The sequence below is a fragment of the Bombina bombina genome, chromosome 8 (assembly GCF_027579735.1).
Source record: "Bombina bombina isolate aBomBom1 chromosome 8, aBomBom1.pri, whole genome shotgun sequence".
Classification (NCBI taxonomy): Eukaryota; Metazoa; Chordata; class Amphibia; order Anura; family Bombinatoridae; genus Bombina; species Bombina bombina.
Window position 1 is genome coordinate 296035132 of NC_069506.1, and position 21671 is coordinate 296056802.

The window sequence follows — 21671 nt, forward strand, 5'->3', positions numbered from 1 at the left end:
GAGGATACATGAGTAGATGAGGATACACAGACACATGAGGATACACGAGTAGATGAGGATACACAGACACATGAGGTTACACAGACACATGAGGATGAGGATACACGAGTAGATGAGGATACACAGACAAATGAGGATGATGATACATGAGTGGATGAGGATACACAGACACATGAGGATACACAGACACATGAGGATACATGAGTAGATGAGGATACACAGACACATGAGGATACATGAGTAGATGAGGATACACAGACAAATGAGGATACACAGAAACATGAGGATACACAGACACATGATGATGAGGATACATGAGTAGATGAGGATACACAGACACATGAGGATACACAGACACATGAGGATACACAGACACATGAGGTTACACAGATACATGAGGATACATGAGTAGATGAGGATACACAGACAAATGAGGATGAGGATACACAGACACATGAGGATACACAGACACATGATGATGAGGATACATGAGTAGATGAGAATACACAGACACATGAGGATGAGGATACACGAGTAGATGAGGATGCACAGACACATGAGGATACACAGACACATGAGGATACACAGACACATGATGATGAGGATACATGAGTAGATGAGAATACACAGACACATGAGGATGAGGATACACGAGTAGATGAGGATACACAGACAAATGAGGATACACAGAAACATGAGGATACACAGACACATGATGATGAGGATACATGAGTAGATGAGGATACACAGACACATGAGGATGAGGATACATGAGTAGATGAGGATACACAGATACACGAGGATGAGGATACATAAAGGGATGAGGATACATAAAGGGATGAGGATACACAGACACATGAGGATGAGGATACATGAGTAGATGAGGATACACAGACACATGAGGATGAGGATACATGAGTAGATGAGGATACACAGATACACGAGGATGAGGATACATAAAGGGATGAGGATACATAAAGGGATGAGGATACATAAAGGGATGAGGATACACAGACACATGAGGATGAGGATACATGAGTAGATGAGGATACACAGACACATGAGGATGAGGATACATGAGTAGATGAGGATACACAAATACATGAGGATGAGGATACATAAAGGGATGAGGATACATAAAGGGATGAGGATACACAGACACATGAGGATGAGGATACATGAGTAGATGAGGATACACAGACACAAGGATGAGGATACACAGACACATGAGGATACATGAGTAGATGAGGATACACAGACACAAGGATGAGGATACATGAGTAGATGAGGATACACAGACACATGAGGATGAGGATACATGAGTAGATGAGGATACACAGACAGATGAGGATACACAGACACATGAGGATACATGAATAGATGAGGATACACAGACACATGAAGATGAGGATACATGAGTAGATGAGGATACATGGGAGGATGAGGATACATGAAGGGATGAGGATACACAGACACATGAGGATGAGGATACATGAGTAGATGAGGATACACAGACACATGAGGATGAGGATACATAAGTGGATGATGATACACAGACACATGAGGATGAGGATACATGAGTGGATGAGGATAAACAGACACATGATGATGAGGATACATGAGTGGCAGAGGATACATGAGTAGATAAGGATACACAGACACATGAGGATGAGGATACATGAAGGATTGAGGATACATGTGTAGATGAGGATACACAGACACATGAGGATACATGAGTGGATGAGGATACATAGACACATAAGGATACATGAGTGGATGAGGATACACAGAAACATGAGGATACATGAGTAGATGAGGATACACAAACACATGAGGATGAGGATACATGAGTAGATGAGGATACACAGACACATGAGGATGAGGATACATGAGTGGATGAGGATACACAGACACATGATGATGAGGATACACAGACACATGAGGATGAGGATACATGAGTAGATGAGGATACACAGACCCATGAGAATACATGAGTAGATAAGGATACACAGACACATGAGGATGAGGATACATGAGTGGATGAGGATACACAGACACATGAGGATGAGGATACATGAGTGGATGAGGATGCACAGACACATGAGGATACATGAGTAGATAAGGATACACAAACACATGAAGATACATGAGTAGATGAGGATACACAGACATATGAGAATGAGGATACATGAGTAGATGAGGATACACAGACACATGAGGATACATGAAGGGATGAGGATACACAGACACATGAGGATGAGGATACACAGACACAGGATGATGAGGATACATGAGTGGATGAGGATACACAGACACATGATGAGGATAGATGAGTGGATGAGGATACACAGACAAATGATGATGAAGATACATGAGTAGATGAGATACACAGACACATGAGGATGAGGATACATGAGTAGATAAGGATACACAGACAAATGAGGATGAGGATACATGAGTAGATGAGGATACACAGACACATGAGGATACATGAGTAGATGAGGATACACAGACACATGATGAGGATACATGAAGGGTTGAGGATACACAGATACATGAGGATACATGAGTAGATGAGGATACACAGACACATGAGGATACACAGACACATGAGGATGAGGATACATGAGTGGATGAGGATACACAGATACATGAGGATACATGAGTAGATGAGGATACACAGACACATGAGGATACACAGACACATGAGGATGAGGATACATGAGTAGATGAGGATACACAGACACATGAGGATGAGGATACATGAGTGGATGAGGATACACAGACACATGAGGATGACAATACATGAGTAGATGAGGATACACAGACACATGAGTATGAGGATACATGAGTGGATGAGGATACACAGACACATGAGGATACATAAGTAGATAAGGATACACAGACACATGAGGATGAGGATACATGAGTGGATGAGGATACACAGACACATGAGGATACATGAAGGGATGAGGATACACAGACACATGAGGATGACGATACATGAGTAGATGAGGATACACAGACACATGAGGATGAGGATAAATGAGTGGATGAGGCTATACAGACACATGAGGATGAGGATAAATGAGTGGATGAGGCTACACAGACACATGAGGATGAGGATACATGAGTAGATAAGGATACACAAACACATGAGGATACATGAGTAGATGAGGATGCACAGACACATGATGATGATACATGAGAGGATGAGGACACACAGACACATGAGGATACATGAGAGGATGAGGACACACAGACACATGAGGATACATGAGTGGATGAAGATACACAGACACATGAGGATACATGAGTAGATGAGGATACACAGACACATGAGGATACATGAGTAGATGAGGATACACAGACACATGAGAATGAGGATACATGAGTGGATGAGGATACACAGACACATGAGGATGAGGATATATGAGTAGATGAGGATACATGAAGGGATGAGGATACACAGACACATGAGGATGAGGATACATGAGTAGATAAGGATACACAGACACATGAGGATACATGAGTAGATAAGGATACACAGACACATGAGGATACATGAATAGATGAGGATATACAGACACATGAGGATACATGAATAGATGAGGATATACAGACACATGAGGATACATGAGTGGATGAGGATACACAGACACATGAGGATGAGGATACATGAGTGGATGAGGATACACAGACATATGAGAATGAGGATACATGAGTAGATAAGGATACACAGACACATGAGGATACATGAATAGATGAGGATATACAGACACATGAGGATACATGAGTGGATGAGGATGCACAGACACATGATGATACATGAGTAGATAAGGATACACAGACACATGAGGATGATGATACATGAGTAGATGAGGATACACAGACATATGAGAATGAGGATACATGAGTAGATGAGGATACACAGATACATGAGGATACATGAAGGGATGAGGATACACAGACACAGGATGATGAGGATACACAGACACAGGATGATGAGGATACACAGACACAGGATGATGAGGATACATGAGTGGATGAGGATACACAGACACATGAGGATACACAGACATATGATGATGAAGATAAATGAGTGGATGAGGATACATGAGTGGATGAGGATATACAGACAAATGAGGATGAAGATACATGAGTAGATGAGATACACAGACACATGAGGATGAGGATACATGAGTGGATGAGGATACACAGACACACGAGGATACATGAAGGGATGAGGATACACAGACACATGAGGATGACGATACATGAGTAGATGAGATACACAGACACATGAGGATGAGGATACATGAGTAGATAAGGATACACAGACAAATGAGGATACATGAGTAGATGAGGATACACAGACACATGAGGATACATGAGTAGATGAGGATACACAGACACATAATGAGGATACATGAAGGGTTGAGGATACACAGACACATGAGGATACATGAGTAGATGAGGATACACAGACACATGAGGATGAGGATACATGAGTGGATGAGGATACACAGACACATGAGGATACACAGACACATGAGGATGAGGATAAATGAGTGGATGAGGCTACACAGACACATGAGGATGAGGATACATGAGTAGATAAGGATACACAGACAAATGAGGATGAGGACACACAGACACATGAGGATACATGAGTGGATGAAGATACACAGACACAAGTATGAGGATGCATGAAGATGAGGATACATGAGTAGATAATGATACACAGACACATGAGGATACATAAGTAGATGAGGATACACAGACACATGAGGATACATGAAGGGATGAGGATACACAGACACATGAGGATGAGGATACACGAGAGGATGAGGCTACACAGACACATGAGGATGAGGATACATGAGTAGATGAGGAAACACAGACACATGAGGATACATGAGTAGATGAGGATACACAGAAACATGAGGATACATGAAGGGATGAGGATACACAGAGGCATGAGGATACATGAGTAGATGAGGATACACAGACAAATGAGGATACATGAAGGGATGAGGATACACAGACACATGAGGATGAGGATACATGAGAGGATGAGGCTACACAGACACATGAGGATGAGGGTACATGAGTAGATGAGGATACACAGACACATGAGTATGAGGATACATGAGTGGATGAGGATGCACAGACACATGAGGATACATGAGTAGTTAAGGATACACAGACACATGAGGATGAGGATACATGAGTGGATGAGGATACACAGACACACGAGGATACATGAAGGGATGAGGATACACAGACACATGAGGATGACGATACATGAGTAGATGAGGATACACAGACACATGAGGATGAGGATACATGAGTAGATGAGGATACACAGACACATGAGGATGAGGATACATGAAGGGATGAGGATACACAGACACATGAGGATGACAATACATGAGTAGATGAGGATACACAGACACATGAGTATGAGGATACATGAGTGGATGAGGATGCACAGACACATGAGGATACATGAGTAGTTAAGGATACACAGACACATGAGGATGAGGATACATGAGTGGATGAGGATACACAGACACACGAGGATACATGAAGGGATGAGGATACACAGACACATGAGGATGACGATACATGAGTAGATGAGGATGCACAGACACATGATGATACATGAGAGGATGAGGACACACAGACACATGAGGATACATGAGAGGATGAGGACACACAGACACATGAGGATACATGAGTGGATGAAGATACACAGACACAAGTATGAGGATGCATGAAGATGAGGATACATGAGTAGATAAGGATACACAGACACATGAGGATACATGAGTGGATGAGGATATACAGACACATGAGGATACATGAGTAGATAAGGATACACAGACACATGAGGATACATAAGTAGATGAGGATACACAGACACATGAGGATACATGAAGGGATGAGGATACACAGACACATGAGGATACATGAGAAGATGAGGACACACAGACACATGAGGATGAGGACACACAGACACATGAGAATAAGGATACATGAAGGGATAAGAGGACACAGACACATGAGGATGAGGACTCACAAACACATGAGAATATGCAGACAGAAGGGGCTACATGGATGTGGAATCCCAGGAGGGTAAGGATACATGGTTAAGGATACACAGACAAATGGATGAATAAGTATACACTGATATATAAGGATACACAGAAAGGAGGAGGATACATGTGTGGATGAGGGTTAACAGACAGATGAATATACATGCCTGTGTGAGGATACACAGATGGGTACACAAGTATAAGGATACAATAATGGTTGAGAATATGAGAATACAAGGATAGACAAGGATAAGTGAGGCTATGCCGTACAGATAGGTATGGGCAATATAAAGTGAATTAGCACAGACAAAAGGTGTAAGGTGCTGAACATATGTAATAAAATGGTGAATTATTCAGTAGGTAACAACACAGTGTTTGAAAGGAGATACCCAGCTGCCCAGAATTTCAGCCTATACTTTCCAAGAGCACAGATGCGTTATTAAAAAGGAAGAGACTCTAGGTAACTCACTGCGCTAGGATATATGCACATCCTGGTTATATGGAGTCCCTAAGGACAGAGCATAGACTCACTAATCTACAGTTAAAGGGACACTGAACCCAAATTTTTTCTTTCGTGATTCAGATAGAGCATGAAATTGTAGGCAACTTTCTAATTTACTCCTATTATCAAATTTTCTTCATTCTCTTGGTATCTTTATTTGAAATGCAAGAATGTAAGTTTAGATGCCGGCCCATTTTTGGTGAACAACCTGGGTTGTTCTTGCTGATTGGTGGATAAATTGATCCAAAAATCAAAAAGTGCTGTCTAGAGTACTGAACCAAAAAAAAAGCTTAAATGCCTTCTTTTTCAAATAAAGATAGCAAGAGAACAAAGAAAAATTGATAATATCAGTAAATTAGAAATTGCTTAAAATTGAAAGAAAAAAAATAGGTTCAGTGTCCCTTTAAGCTGATTAGAGGGGCCACTTGTAAGGGGCACAACGTCAGTGTGGAGTGGAGTAAACTATACACATCACGTAGATGAGGAACACAATGCGAAACATCCTAGTTGGGTATTGATGTAATTTGAGGTTTTGGGGAAATTTCTGTTCACACATCGTACCTTTTCTCTTTAGAAATTCCTTCCTGGTGGCTACTGGGCTCTGACGGACCCTGGGGTTTTGTAGAAACTTTACTGCGGTGGAAATCTGCAAAACAGGAATAAAGGTAAGTTCAAGCTGGCCAATCAGAGTAGCTACACAAAGATATTCAAACTTAGCTCCTGTCTTGTAGTCTGTAGACACGCAACAGATATAGAATATAGTATAAAGAGCCAAAAGTAGCACACAAACTCACTAAGTGAATGATCACCTAACAAGATTGCTAAAGAAAGTAGTGAAGATGTATAAGGAACGCCTGGTGAGGTTAAAGTGTGCAAGCAATGAAAATTTATTCCAAAAAAACTTTAAAACTTTATATAATTAAAATGACAACAAATAGTACAAAATAATACTCAGTCCAGTGTATATCCAAAAACGGTAAAAAAGAAAAATAATTAAAAAAAAAGATTTAGTGTACACTTAAAAGGTGTCAATGACCCATATCCACAGAAAATAGTGTGGAATTCATCCTGTTAAAAGTGTCCAAAAAATGTATAAAAACAAAATTTTATATTTATATTTATATATATATATATATATATATATATATATATATATATATATATATATACACACATATATACACACACACACACACAGTATATATATATATAACTACAAAATTTGTTTTTTTAGCACACCTTACAAAAAGTTTAAATCAACATCTGGGAGTGCTGCCAATATGACCCAGTAATTACACAAACAAAGAGGTATCAGCGCACATCCATTTTCAAAAGAACAACATATTTTTTACAGCTGCAAAAATTGCCTGCATATACATCAAGAGACAACTATCTTTTTTTTAAAAATATTGGGAACTTAGTCACACAATATGGCCATATTTTGCTTAGCCAGTCACCGCTTACAAGGTACCCCAATTCGACTGGTCCTACTCTAAATCCTTTTGCCACAGAGGGCTGAAACATTCCTGCTTTTACTCTTCATAATAGAATGAGACTCCCTGGCTTATATATATATACACACACAGTATATATATATATATATATATATATATATATATATACACACACATTGTATATATATATATATATATATATATATATATATATATATGTATATATATATATATATATATATATATATATATATATATATATAAATACATACATATATACATACATACACAGTGTATATATATATATATATATATGTCTGTGTGTGTGTGTCCAAAAGTAGAGTGGTTAAGTATATATGATACAAAAATAAAATAATTATATGATCCCAAAGGAAGTGTATATGTTTAAAAAAAAGTCAATAGTTTCCAGAAAATATGTATTTAGAAAATTCTTGTTTATATAATCTTTATATATGTTTATATATTTTTCGCAGAAAACCTGTTAAAATAAAAACAGAAATAGTGCAATACCAGAGGAACCAGGCCTTCCTATAGAAGTATTAGGCTTACCGGGTTGTCCCACTGTCAGGAAACACGAGCTGTATAGTCTAAGGTCGACGTGTTTTGGCCTTGAATTTATACTCACAGACACTACTATACATACACACAACTGTAAGCTTACACTTACAGACGCACTGCTATACATACACACAGCTGTAAGCTTACACTCACAGACACACTTCTATACATACACACAACTGTAAGCTTACACTCACAGGCACACTGCTATAGATACACACAACTGTAAGCTTAAACTCACAGACACTACTATACATACACTGAACTGTGAGCTTACACTCACAGACACACTGCTATACATACACACAACTGTAAGCTTACACTCACAGATGGAGTGATATACATACACACAACTGTAAGCTTAAACTCACAGACACACTTCTATACATACACACAGCTGTAAGCTTAAACTCACAGACACACTTCTATACATACACACAGCTGTAAGCTTAAACTCACAGACGCTCTGCTATACATACACACAACTGTAAGCTTAAACTCACAGACACACTGCTATACACACACACACACACACATAACTGTAAGCTTAAACTCACAGACGCACTGCTATACATACACACGACTGTAAGCTCATACTCACAGACGCACTGCTATATATACACACAACTGTAAGCTTAAACTCACAGACGCACTGCTATACATACACACGACTGTAAGCTCATACTCACAGACGCACTGCTATATATACACACAACTGTAAGCTTACACTCACAGACGCACTGCTATATATACACACGATTCTAAGCTTACACTCACAGACGCACTGCTGTACATACACACGGCTGTAAGGTTACACTCGCAGACACACTGCTGTACATACACACAGCTGTAAGGTTACACTCACAGACACACTGCTGTACATACACACAGCTGTAAGCTCATACTCACAGACGCACTGCTATACATACACACGACTCTAAGCTTACACTCACAGACGCACTGCTATACATACACACGACTGTAAGCTCATACTCACAGACGCACTGCTATACATACACACAACTGTAAGCTTACACTCACAGACGCACTGCTGTACATACACACGGTTGTAATATTACACTCACAGACGCACTGCTATACATACACACGACTGTTAGCGTAAGATAGATTACTAAATATCTAGCTCGCTTTCCATGATTGAACAGGATGTCATTAGCTGGTATGCAGTCAGAACATTAAACACCACTTGCTTTTGTGTAAAAATTGTGTTGCCCAACACCAAAAAGTTAAAAGGATAGGAAAGTCAAATTTAAACTTGCATGATTCAGATAGAGCAGGTCATTTTAAGACACTTTTAAATTCACTTCTATTTTCAAATGTGCTTCGTTCTTTAGTATCCCTTGTAAAAAAATGAATACGCACATATCATACACTAGTGGGAGTTGCTGCTAATTGGTGCCTGCACACATTTGTCTCTTGTGATTGGCTAAATAGATATTTTCAGCTTCCTGTCAGTAGTGCAATGCTGTCCCTTCAGCAATGGATAACAAGAGAATGAAGAAAATTTGATAATAGAATTAAATTGGAAAGTTGTTAAAATTGTATGCTCTATTTGAATCATAAAAGAACATTTTGGGGTTTACTATCCCTTTAATTCTGTAACCTTTAAATCTGATAGCTTGTTTGGGAAATTTACAGCGGAGAGACGTGCAATGTGCTGCAGAGAAGAAAGGACATGAGGCTGAAGCGGAGGAGAGACGTGCAATTTGCTGCAGAGAGGGAAGGACATGAGGCTGAAGCGGAGGAGAGACGTGCAATGTGCTGCAGAGAGGGAAGGACAGGACATGAGGCTGAAGCGGAGGAGAGACGTGCAATGTGCTGCAGAGAGGGAAGGACAGGACATGAGGTTGAGGGGGAGGAGAGAAGTGCAATGTGCTGCAGAGAGGGAAGGACAGGACATGGGGCTGAAGGGGAGGAGAGAAGTGCAATGTGCTGCAGAGAGGGAAGGACAGGACATGGGGCTGAAGGGGAGGAGAGAAGTGCAATGTGCTGCAGAGAGGGAAGGACAGGACATGGGGCTGAAGGGGAGGAGAGAAGTGCAATGTGCTGCAGAGAGGGAAGGACAGGACATGGGGCTGAAGGAGAGGAGAGAAGTGCAATGTGCTGCAGAGAGGGAAGGACAGGACATGGGGCTGAAGGGGGGGAGAGAAGGTCAATGTGCTGCAGAGAGGGAAGGACAGGACATGGGGCTGAAGGGGAGGAGAGAAGTGCAATGTGCTGCAGAGAGGGAAGGACAGAACATGGGGCTGAAGCGGAGGAGAGACGTGCAATGTGCTGCAGAGAGGGAAGGACAGAACATGGGGCTGAGGGGGAGGAGAGACGTGCAATGTGCTGCAGAGAGGGAAGGACAAAACATGGGGCTGAAGGGGAGGAGAGAAGTGCAATGTGCTGCAGAGAGGAAAGGACAAGACATGGGGCTGAAGGGGAGGAGAGAAGTGCAATGTGCTGCAGAGAGGAAAGGACAAGACATGGGGCTGAAGGGGAGGAGAGAAGTGCAATGTGCTGCAGAGAGGGAAGGACAGGACATGGGGCTGAAGGGGGGGAGAGAAGGTCAATGTGCTGCAGAGAGGGAAGGACAGGACATGGGGCTGAAGGGGAGGAGAGAAGTGCAATGTGCTGCAGAGAGGGAAGGACAGAACATGGGGCTGAAGCGGACGAGAGACGTGCAATGTGCTGCAGAGAGGGAAGGACAGAACATGGGGCTGAGGGGGAGGAGAGACGTGCAATGTGCTGCAGAGAGGGAAGGACAAAACATGGGGCTGAAGGGGAGGAGAGAAGTGCAATGTGCTGTAGAGACGGAAGGACAGGACATGAGGTTGAGGGGGAGGAGAGAAGTGCAATGTGCTGCAGAGAGGGAAGGACAGGACATGGGGTTGAAGGGGAGGAGAGAAGTGCAATGTGCTGCAGAGAGGGAAGGACAGGACATGAGGTTGAGGGGGAGGAGAGAAGTGCAATGTGCTGCAGAGAGGGAAGGACAGGACATGGGGCTGAAGGGGAGGAGAGAAGTGCAATGTGCTGCAGAGAGGGAAGGACAGAACATGGGGCTGAAGCGGAGGAGAGACGTGCAATGTGCTGCAGAGAGGGAAGGACAGAACATGGGGCTGAGGGGGAGGAGAGACGTGCAATGTGCTGCAGAGAGGGAAGGACAAAACATGGGGCTGAAGGGGAGGAGAGACGTGCAATGTGCTGCAGAGAGGGAAGGACAGAACATGGGGCTGAGGGGGAGGAGAGACGTGCAATGTGCTGCAGAGAGGGAAGGACAAAACATGGGGCTGAAGGGGAGGAGAGAAGTGCAATGTGCTGCAGAGAGGAAAGGACAAGACATGGGGCTGAAGGGGAGGAGAGAAGTGCAATGTGCTGCAGAGAGGAAAGGACAAGACATGGGGCTGAAGGGGAGGAGAGAAGTGCAATGTGCTGCAGAGAGGAAAGGACAGGACATGGGGCTGAAGGGGAGGAGAGAAGTGCAATGTGCTGCAGAGAGGGAAGGACAGCAGCCATAAAAAAATAATTCATTAAGATAACCTCAAGAAAATGCCAAATGTTTATTCCTAACCAAGTGAAATTAACAACAGAGATTAAAAAGTTTATTGTTAAAAACTGTCTAGCAAAGAACATGTTCTGAGGGCCACACATAACCACAAAGAAACTATGGAAAGGCTTCTGTATCAGCCTTCATCAGACTTCAGTAAGACCGCAGAGTGGTGTTTTTGTGAGATACCGTCATTAACAGTATTTTTTCCTTATTGCATCTAAAATACAGTATTTTAAAATGTTATTAAAATTATATATTTATTCATTCATTTCTAATTTTTCAAAACTCAATTCTCCTACCCTCTTTGTTTTCCTTCCTGTGGAGGTGTGTCTCTGTCCACCAATAGCACTGTCTTTATCAGCCAATGAGAAATGAATTGCTCTGGGTCAGGTCGAAATGAATTAGCAAAGGGATGTAAGGTCGTCTGATGCACAAAAAGCTTTGGGCACAATGTGCAGCTATCAGTATAGCAAATAATCCTGTACGTATGAGCATTAGTGCCAGTTACTTTATAAAGACCCATTCGGTTTGGTACTACACCGTTTACATTTACAACTCGGTAAACTGGCTTTCAGGGTTAAAACAAATATTAATGTTTACTGTGTTTCTTTTGCTTATATTTACATGTATGCTATACGCTGCCATAAACAAGACAATATTACAAGACAGCTAGGACAGACCATTTACATGGAGCTAAGGATTTTCACATATTCAGATGGGCAAGAATACAGCTGGAACCCTGAAGTGTCAATGAGACAGAGACCAAGGCAATTAAAGGGAAGTTAAGCGTAATCCCGTCATAATGTAGATACAGCCTACAATTCTATACATTAACTAGTTTACTTATCAAATGTACCTCTTCATATAGGTAAATTTGGCGAAAAACTTAAATTATTGTGGGCTGATAATTTTCTTTTCTTCAGATGGAAAGAGTCCACAGCTGCATTCATTACTTTTGGGAATTCAGAACCTGGCCACCAGGAGGAGGCAAAGACACCCCAGCCAAAGGCTTAAATACTTCCCCCCCACTTCCCTCATCCCCCAGTCATTCTGCTGAGGGAACAAGGAACAGTAGGAGAAATATCAGGGTGAAAAGGTGCCCAAAAATAACAGTCGCCCCATAGAAAAAATACGGGCGGGGAGCTGTGGACTCTTTCCATCTGAAGAAAAGAAAATTATCATCAGGTATGCATAATTTAAGTTTTTCTTCATAAATGGAAAGAGTCCACAGCTGCATTCATTACTTTTGGGAGAACAATACCTAAGCTATAGAGGACACTGAATGCAAAAACGGGAGGGAACAAGAGGCAGCCCATTCTGAGGGCACCAGGCCTGAAAACCCCTACCCAACAAAATCCTGCTTCGTCCGAAGCCGAGAACAACTTTGAAAAAGGAAATTTATGCTTACCTGATAAATTGATTTCTTCTACGATACGACGAGTCCACGGATTCATCCTTACTTGCGGGATATTATCCTCCTGCTAACAGGAAGTGGCAAAGAGCACCACAACAGAGCTGTCCATATAGCTCCTCCCTTGACTCCACCCCCCCAGTCATTCGACCGAAGGTATAGGAAGAAAAAGGAGAAACTATAAAAGGTGCAGAGGTGACTGAAGTTTGAAAACAAAAATATAATCTGTCTAAAATGACAGGGAGGGCCGTGGACTTGTCGTATCGTAGAAGAAATCAATTTATCAGGTAAGCATACATTTCCTTTTCTTCTACTAGATACGACGAGTCCACGGATTCATCCTTACTTGTGGGATACAATACCAAAGCTACAGGACACGGATGAACGGGAGGGACAAGACAGATACCTAAACAGAAGGCACCACTGCTTGAAGAACTTTTCTCCCAAAAATAGCCTCAGAAGAAGCAAAAGTATCAAATTTATAAAATTTGGAAAAAGTATGAAGCGACGACCAAGTCGCAGCCTTACAAATCTGTTCAACAGAAGCATCGTTTTTAAAAGCCCATGTGGAAGCCACCGCTCTAGTAGAATGAGCTGTAAGTTTTTCAGGAGGCTGCTGTCCAGCAGTCTCGTATGCCAAACGGATGATGCGTTTCAGCCAAAAAGAAAGAGAGAGGTAGCCGTAGCTTTTTGACCCCTACGCTTTCCAGAATAAACTACAAATAAAGAAGATGTTTGACGGAAATCCTTGGTTGCTTGTAAGTAAAACTTCAAGGCACGAACCACGTCCAAGTTATGTAACAGACGCTCCTTCTTAGAAGAAGGATTAGGACATAGAGAAGGAACAACAATTTCCTGATTAATATGCTTATTTGAAACAACCTTAGGAAGGAATCCAGGTTTAGTGCGCAAAACCACCTTATCAGAATGGAATATAAGATAAGGCGAGTCGCATTGTAATGCAGAAAGCTCAGAAACTCTTCGAGCAGAAGAGATAGCAACTAAAAACAGAACTTTCCAAGATAGAAGCTTAATATCTATGGAATGCATGGGTTCAAACGGAACCCCTTTAAGAACATTTAGAACTAAATTCAAACTTCATGGCGGAGCAACAGGTTTAAACACAGGCTATAAAGAAGATGTTTGACGGAAATCCTTGGTTGCTTGTAAGTAAAACTTCAAGGCACGAACCACGTCCAAGTTATGTAACAGACGCTCCTTCTTAGAAGAAGGATTAGGACATAGAGAAGGAACAACAATTTCCTGATTAATATGCTTATTTGAAACAACCTTAGGAAGGAATCCAGGTTTAGTGCGCAAAACCACCTTATCAGAATGGAATATAAGATAAGGCGAGTCGCATTGTAATGCAGAAAGCTCAGAAACTCTTCGAGCAGAAGAGATAGCAACTAAAAACAGAACTTTCCAAGATAGAAGCTTAATATCTATGGAATGCATGGGTTCAAACGGAACCCCTTTAAGAACATTTAGAACTAAATTCAAACTTCATGGTGGAGCAACAGGTTTAAACACAGGCTTGATTCCAACTAAAGCCTGACATATCCGCCAGACGCTTGTGTAGTAAGATTGACAAAGCAGAAATCTGTCCCTTTAAGGAACTAGCTAATAATCCCTTCTCCAATCCTTCTTGGAGAAAGGACAAAAAAAAAAAAAAACGTTATGCAAATAAACTATCAACCCCTTGCACCTCGCCACAGCTCTGCTGTGGCGCCTACCTGCCCTCTTGGGTCTGAGAACGACACTATCACTTCGATAAGGCTATCTCTTCAGTTGAGGCCCACCGGAGCTGGAGCTTGCTGCCTCTATATGAAATACAACTGCGCATCTAAGGAGTGAAATTAGGCCCCGCCCATCATACATGTCTCAGCCTAGTGAAAAAAACGCTCCAAAGCGTTATAGGAACTAGCCATGTGGGTTTCATATACCCAGTACAATTTGTCAGCCATGTGAAACCCTCCAGTGCCATCAAACACACAAACGTTAGATCAGAAAAAAAAACGTTATTTGCCCCTGCACATAAATCGTTTGCACACAAACATTATGCAACCAGTGTCTTTTAAATTATAGCCCATAATATAACAGGTCCCAGTAACATTCCTTCATTGCCTGTAGGATTACTGCTTGCCCCTTCCCTCATGGGAACTATGTCAGCCCGTTCTAAAATACCCCAGTCTCTTCAGAAAAAAATGACTGAACATACCTCAATGCTTGTAGCATGAAGACCGTTCCCCACACTGAAGCTTCTCAAGTACTCCTCAGCCATTCTGTGGGAACTGCTCTGAATCTTAGTAACCACTGCTAAGATCATCAACCTCCAGGCAGAAATCTTCTTCCATTTGCTGCTTGAGGAAAATAGCACTCACCGGTACCATTTAAAATAAAAAAGTCTTGCTTGAATAAAATAAAAACTATCATTTTATCACCTCTTTCACTTTACCTCTTCCTATTACTTAGTATAGGCAAAGAGAATGACTGGGGGGTGGAGTCAAGGGAGGAGCTATATGGACAGCTCTGCTGTGGTGCTCTTTGCCACTTCCTGTTCGCAGGAGGATAATATCCCACAAGTAAGGATGAATCCGTGGACTTGTATCTAGTAGAAGAAAAAAGGAAAAGGCCCATGGACACTGACTTGCAGATAGTCCACAAGCCTTGCTAGAGATCGCAGGAACTAGACTTGACTGAGTAAACAGCCTCCAAGAGACACCGTTGCCCAGCAGTCAGTCTCCAATAACACACCCCTTACTAAAGAAAGGGAACAAACTACCGTATTCTTCCACAAAGAAGAAACGACACAGAGAAAACATGATTGTACTTGTAAAACACGGCTAATCCCCCTTAAGGGACTCAAGGCGCTGCTCATTTTATCAACCTCGAAAGGAGGAAAGGCTGAGCAGACCTCGCCGGGGATCGAACTTGCAACCCTCGGTTTGCTACAGTGCAGAGTAGCCACAGTGCATTAGTATGCTGAGCTAGCTGAGCATAAGGAACTCCAGGAAAAAAAAACATAAAAAGGGCACAAACACAGAGCAAAAAAACAGAAAAACCGGGTCAGGCTAACAGAGACCCAACCAGTCTCATAGAAACAGGAAAGGGCAACGCCCAAAACCCAAAAACCACGGGATAAGGCCGGGAGTCTGAAACAGAGAGAGGATCTTCCCCTAACACAGTGCAGCCGCACTCTAGAAGCAACTGAAGACAAAGGTCCCCAAGTCACAAAAAGGTAGCTCAGAATACTGAAATATTTCGAAACGAAACCTCGTGCAGCAAGCTCAGATAGGTCTGACGAAAAAAACACCTGAAGCAAAAACACTGCACGTTGCAGTCATCTAAAAATGACTCTGAAACTTAAATACTTGCAGGGCAAGTAGAAAGCAGCTGAAGATAGGATCCACTAACCAACGGATAACGTCGCAGGCTAAGAGTCGCCAGTCCTTCCCACAAATCTTGAACGTGGAGAAAGGAGAAACCTCAAAGAGGCTTACCGTACCTTGAATGATCCGAGGAAAAAATAGCAGAGCACCAGATCTCAGATCCTGCTCCAACACTGGACCAGCCCAAGCGACAGACATATCTGATAGACAGGGGAGACAGAAAGACCCCAACCACAAGCCCCCAGGGAATGGAAAGAAAAAAGGGAGGACTCACCCAGCCCAACAGAGTTTGGGTGCCAACCCAATCTGCTCCTCAAAAATAAGGCACTCCCAAGGAGAACCCCCTAGGACCTGGAACAGAGAAAAGTGCAATAGATCTGTAGGAAGACCTGTCACAACTCTCTTAGACAGTCTCTACGTAGAGAGATCAATTTCCAACAGGTGGAACAGAGCCCACAGAGCAGCAGATGCTGCCCCTTACAGAAATAAGCCACCTGATCCAACCTCCTACACACAGGGCAGGACACTGACCCTCCAGAGATAGGAAACCCCAGCTCATAAGGAAGACAAACTATCCCCTCAAAAGGGAAGGGCACAGATAAGAACAGTGTACATGTCCACAAGACATGAAGCCATAGTATGATCAAACCATGGACCGAATGAAAAAATCATCCAGACACCACTGTTGACCCAACAGGAAAAAAACTGCCCATGAAGAGGAGCACACTACGTCTGAAGGACAAGTCAGGCCTTAAAGTTTATGACCAGTACCCGAAGGTGGATGTGAACTCTGGCCTTCCTGCTTACAAGCCCAATGAGCTAGCCCCTATGCTGCAACATAGGGTCCTTGAAAAAAATAGGTCGTCCCGAACTAGTCCACAGGGTCATAAGTCTCCAGACATCCAAGAAGGATCCAAGACAAGAACCCTGGACCCGGGACCCAGAATCATCGTAGAACGAACGACACCCCCAGGGAACACAAGATACTCCGTCTGAAGCAATCAGACCTCAAAGGGGATGATAATGGGTGAAGGACTCACTTGTAATTCCCAGCCCAAAGAGAAGAGAACACCCTTGGCCGGATTTCAACACCCCGCCAACAAGGTGCTAGGCTGCAACAAAGTCACACAATTTCTCTAGAGCCCAAAGGCCCCAAGAGCAGCACAAAGGGAAATGAGAACGAGAACAGAGTCACCCGAAAAGAGAGTAGAAAAGAAAGGCTAGTCTCCATAATCTTTTCAGATTAACGTTCCAGAGGACCACACCCAAGGGAGAAGAATGTAAAGCATCCCAAACTCAGGCAGAAAAACATCCCCTAAGCAAAAAGCTTGGAAAAAGAGACAACACCTTCTATTGCCCCTGATATGGAGATGACTAACTCCCGAAGGAAGACAGAGCCTCACAACCTTCACTTCCTAATTAAGCGGCCAAAGCCACCAGAAAAAACGGACGAAGCCCAGAAAGTCTTGACCCAAAGGAAGAGAGCCTCTAAAAGGAACAAGTCCTAAAAGGACACTTCCAAAGAGACCATGAAAGGCAAAACCGTAAGAACGGCGATATGAAGGACCTAAATCCTCCAAGTCTCCAACCCACAACGGGAAGGAACACTCTAGTTCCCAGAAAAATCGGAAAAGACTGAGCATGTTGCCGCGGATCTCAACAGAGTCCCGGCCCACCATCTTGAAAGGCGAATGAGGACTGAATCAATCCCCCATGTGTAAACACAAATCATATTGTGATCACTAGGCGCCCTCACCGGACTAGTCGAACATAAAAAGGCACCACGTGTCTGAACTAGGCCTCAAAGACAGAAGGATTTGTACCCAGTCAGGAAACCAAGAGCCCCAGCACTGTCAAGGCCACATAAAGTCTCCCCCGAGATGGAGGGATAAAGAACAGTCAGACAGAACATTAGACTAGTACGTCCTCAAAGTAAACAGTGCGACCACAAAATCGCGAGTATCAATTCCAGAGAAGAAGGTTTCCGAAGGAAACATCACACAACATGAGCTTTAGACTAAATAAAAGTCATCCTCACCGGATTAAAATAAAAGAGAAGGCAACCCATAGGTTATCGCCCAGGAAGAACGGAGAGACCCGCAGGACCAGCCCAACAGGGGTCCGAGACTTCCAAGCTCAGAACTGGAAAAGAATACACAAATAACAAAGACTATAAGAAGATTACTTCATCCCCTTATGTCTATGCAAGCAAGCCAGTCGAAGATTAAGACTGAGAATACCCAGACCCATTAAGAGCGGGATCCTCCAGCAACACCAAAACGTGCCTCAGTAGAAAATGAAGGTGCGCCAGTCTATAACGAAAGGTGCAACATACCTCTGCCGGGACAAAAGAAAACACCGGCCACGCAGGCTGACCCCCTGAGGCCTCAGGGGCAGTCGCTCCCCCAGAGGGCTGAACTGGACCAGGCGAACCCACGCCTGACAAGCCCCGGTTAACGGAACACGGACAATATCGTAAGCACACTCCCGGGAGGTGCAGATGCACCAGCGCCAAAGATATGGCCATGCGGAACAGTGTTGAAACCTCCGGTGGGAACAGGCCACACTCCATAGAAGGATAAGTAGCGTTTGGGTTACCTGCATGCGTAGTAAGAGTTGGTGGTAGGGAACTCGCCTCGTGGGAAATAGAATACCCAGAGGCGGATGGCTCAGTGGGCACCCGATTCCACGATCCCGAGGAACAGAGCACTCTAAAAAGGCATTCGGAACATAACTGATGGGCATGTATCACCCAGGCCAAAAAAATCAGAATCCTCCATAACTGGGATATTGAATAACAAATGGACCAATAAGAAAAATCGAAATGGCACCTTACACCCCCAATGGCTGGGGACTCACCACCTCCAGGGAACCAGACACCAGGATTTCTCCGTTGCCACACGGTCAGGAAAGCGGAAAAGGAGAGCCAAAATGTGGCCACGCCCGGTCACAAGGTAAACTGTGCAGTCCATGCAAAAGCGTGCCCGACTGTAAAGGCTGCGTCACTAGACATAGGCCATTATGTTTCAAAATAGCCATAAGCCGAAGCAACACTACACAGTAGCAGACAGAATCACATAAACATGATTATAAACCCCCCTGTTCAATAACCCCCCTCAGTAGATATTAACCATTGATTCCAAGATCCAAAAAGGAGCCTCACTGAGACCCAATGTTAAAGTTATCCCTGTAAGGTTATAGCCCCTCTCGGATAAAAAGGTTGTAATTACAATACATCCATGATAAATGTAAAATGAAACGATCCTACTGGAATCTACGCCGTGGAACAGGAACACGTCCTTTCAAGTGTGACAGATAGTAGCGTCGCTTCTGCCATGGACTTGAAAAAAAAAAAAAAGCACGCAGCGAAACTATGATTGCTTGTGGAGCTGTTAATATGAGTTGGGATGGTTTTGCAGAAAGACTCTCCATGCATCTCCGGACTCTAACTTTCACCCATGCTCTCACTGAGAGGCTGACAGGACTACTTAAAACTCCAGTTCCATGCCGAAGAGTACTACCCTCCATAAGAAACTATCTAAATCATCTGACATTACTCTGCCAACCTCCTGGGACGAAAGGCAAAGAATGACTGGGGGATGAGGGAAGTGGGGAAGGTATTTAAGCCTTTGGCTGGAGTGTCTTTGCCACCTCCTGGTGGCCAGGTTCTCCATGAGAGCATACTCAGGTAAGCTCAGGAGCTTGCACGTATCTGGTGCACTATATGGCAGTAGTGTTAGCAGCAATGTTTTTAATAATGGCATTTATATAGTGCCTAAGCCCCATGGACACTTTTGAGCCTACCTAAGTATTTTGTCATGTAATGAAACAAAATAAAGGTAGACCAAGATTAAATAAATAACGTATGTTCTACATGAATCATGAAACTTGTTCTTGAAATGTTTTCTGAACTAATTTTGGTGCTGAGAAAATCTTTTTCATCTCTTTTCAACACACAGGTACTAAAGGGGCTGTGGTACTAAACAGACAAAATACCGCAGCACAACCGCACTCATCGTGCTTTTATTGTGCTACTACGTATTGCTGCAGCAGCACCAAGCGCAAATCGGCTTATATAGGGCGAATCTCACGTCAGCTCTGGCTATAGAGCTGGAGTTGCCTGGTGCTTACACCACCCTACAGATACGCTTATTCTTTGCATCTCTTATTTCCTTAAATACACTAATCATGTCAGATGCAGGCAAAACTGATCCATCGGACAATGTAATAAACAGGAATTATCCATCATCCAACACAGATCACGGACGCTAAGTACATCAGAGCAGGTGTAAGTCAAATGATTAGCCATTACACCTGTGGTGGCACTGATTCAATTGGGAAATATACTCGGTAATAGGTTAAAAGGTTTGTATGGGGCACATTACTTTCAAAGTGCCTGCAGTGAGGGTATGATTGAACAAGATGTCATTAGTAATTCGTTTAAGGGAAAACAGGAGAAGGAACAGTGACTTAAAGCAATTTAGATGTCAGGTAAAAAGGAGAGGCATCTTTTAAAAAGAGCAAGATAAGTTAATTTAAGTATGTGAATGAGCGATAGGGATACAGGGGTGGGAGTGGAGAGAGAAATATTTAAAGCAGTGATAGAAGGCAGCGTATTGGCGTTAAAGGGAGCCTCAATGAACAGGGAGCGAAGAGAAAAATATGCTGCAAATCATGAT

The 21671-nt window shown here is 42.9% G+C and overlaps 1 protein-coding gene across 1 annotated transcript in view; it reads right to left on the reverse strand.

The window, feature by feature from the left end:
- Nucleotides 1-21671, reverse strand: part of PEX14 (peroxisomal biogenesis factor 14) — a 429065-nt gene that overhangs the window by 210576 nt on the left and 196818 nt on the right. Inside the window, exon 3 of the mRNA XM_053691485.1 lies at nucleotides 7165-7249. Coding sequence (XP_053547460.1) covers nucleotides 7165-7249 — 85 coding nt within the window. The remainder of the gene's footprint in view (nucleotides 1-7164; nucleotides 7250-21671) is intronic.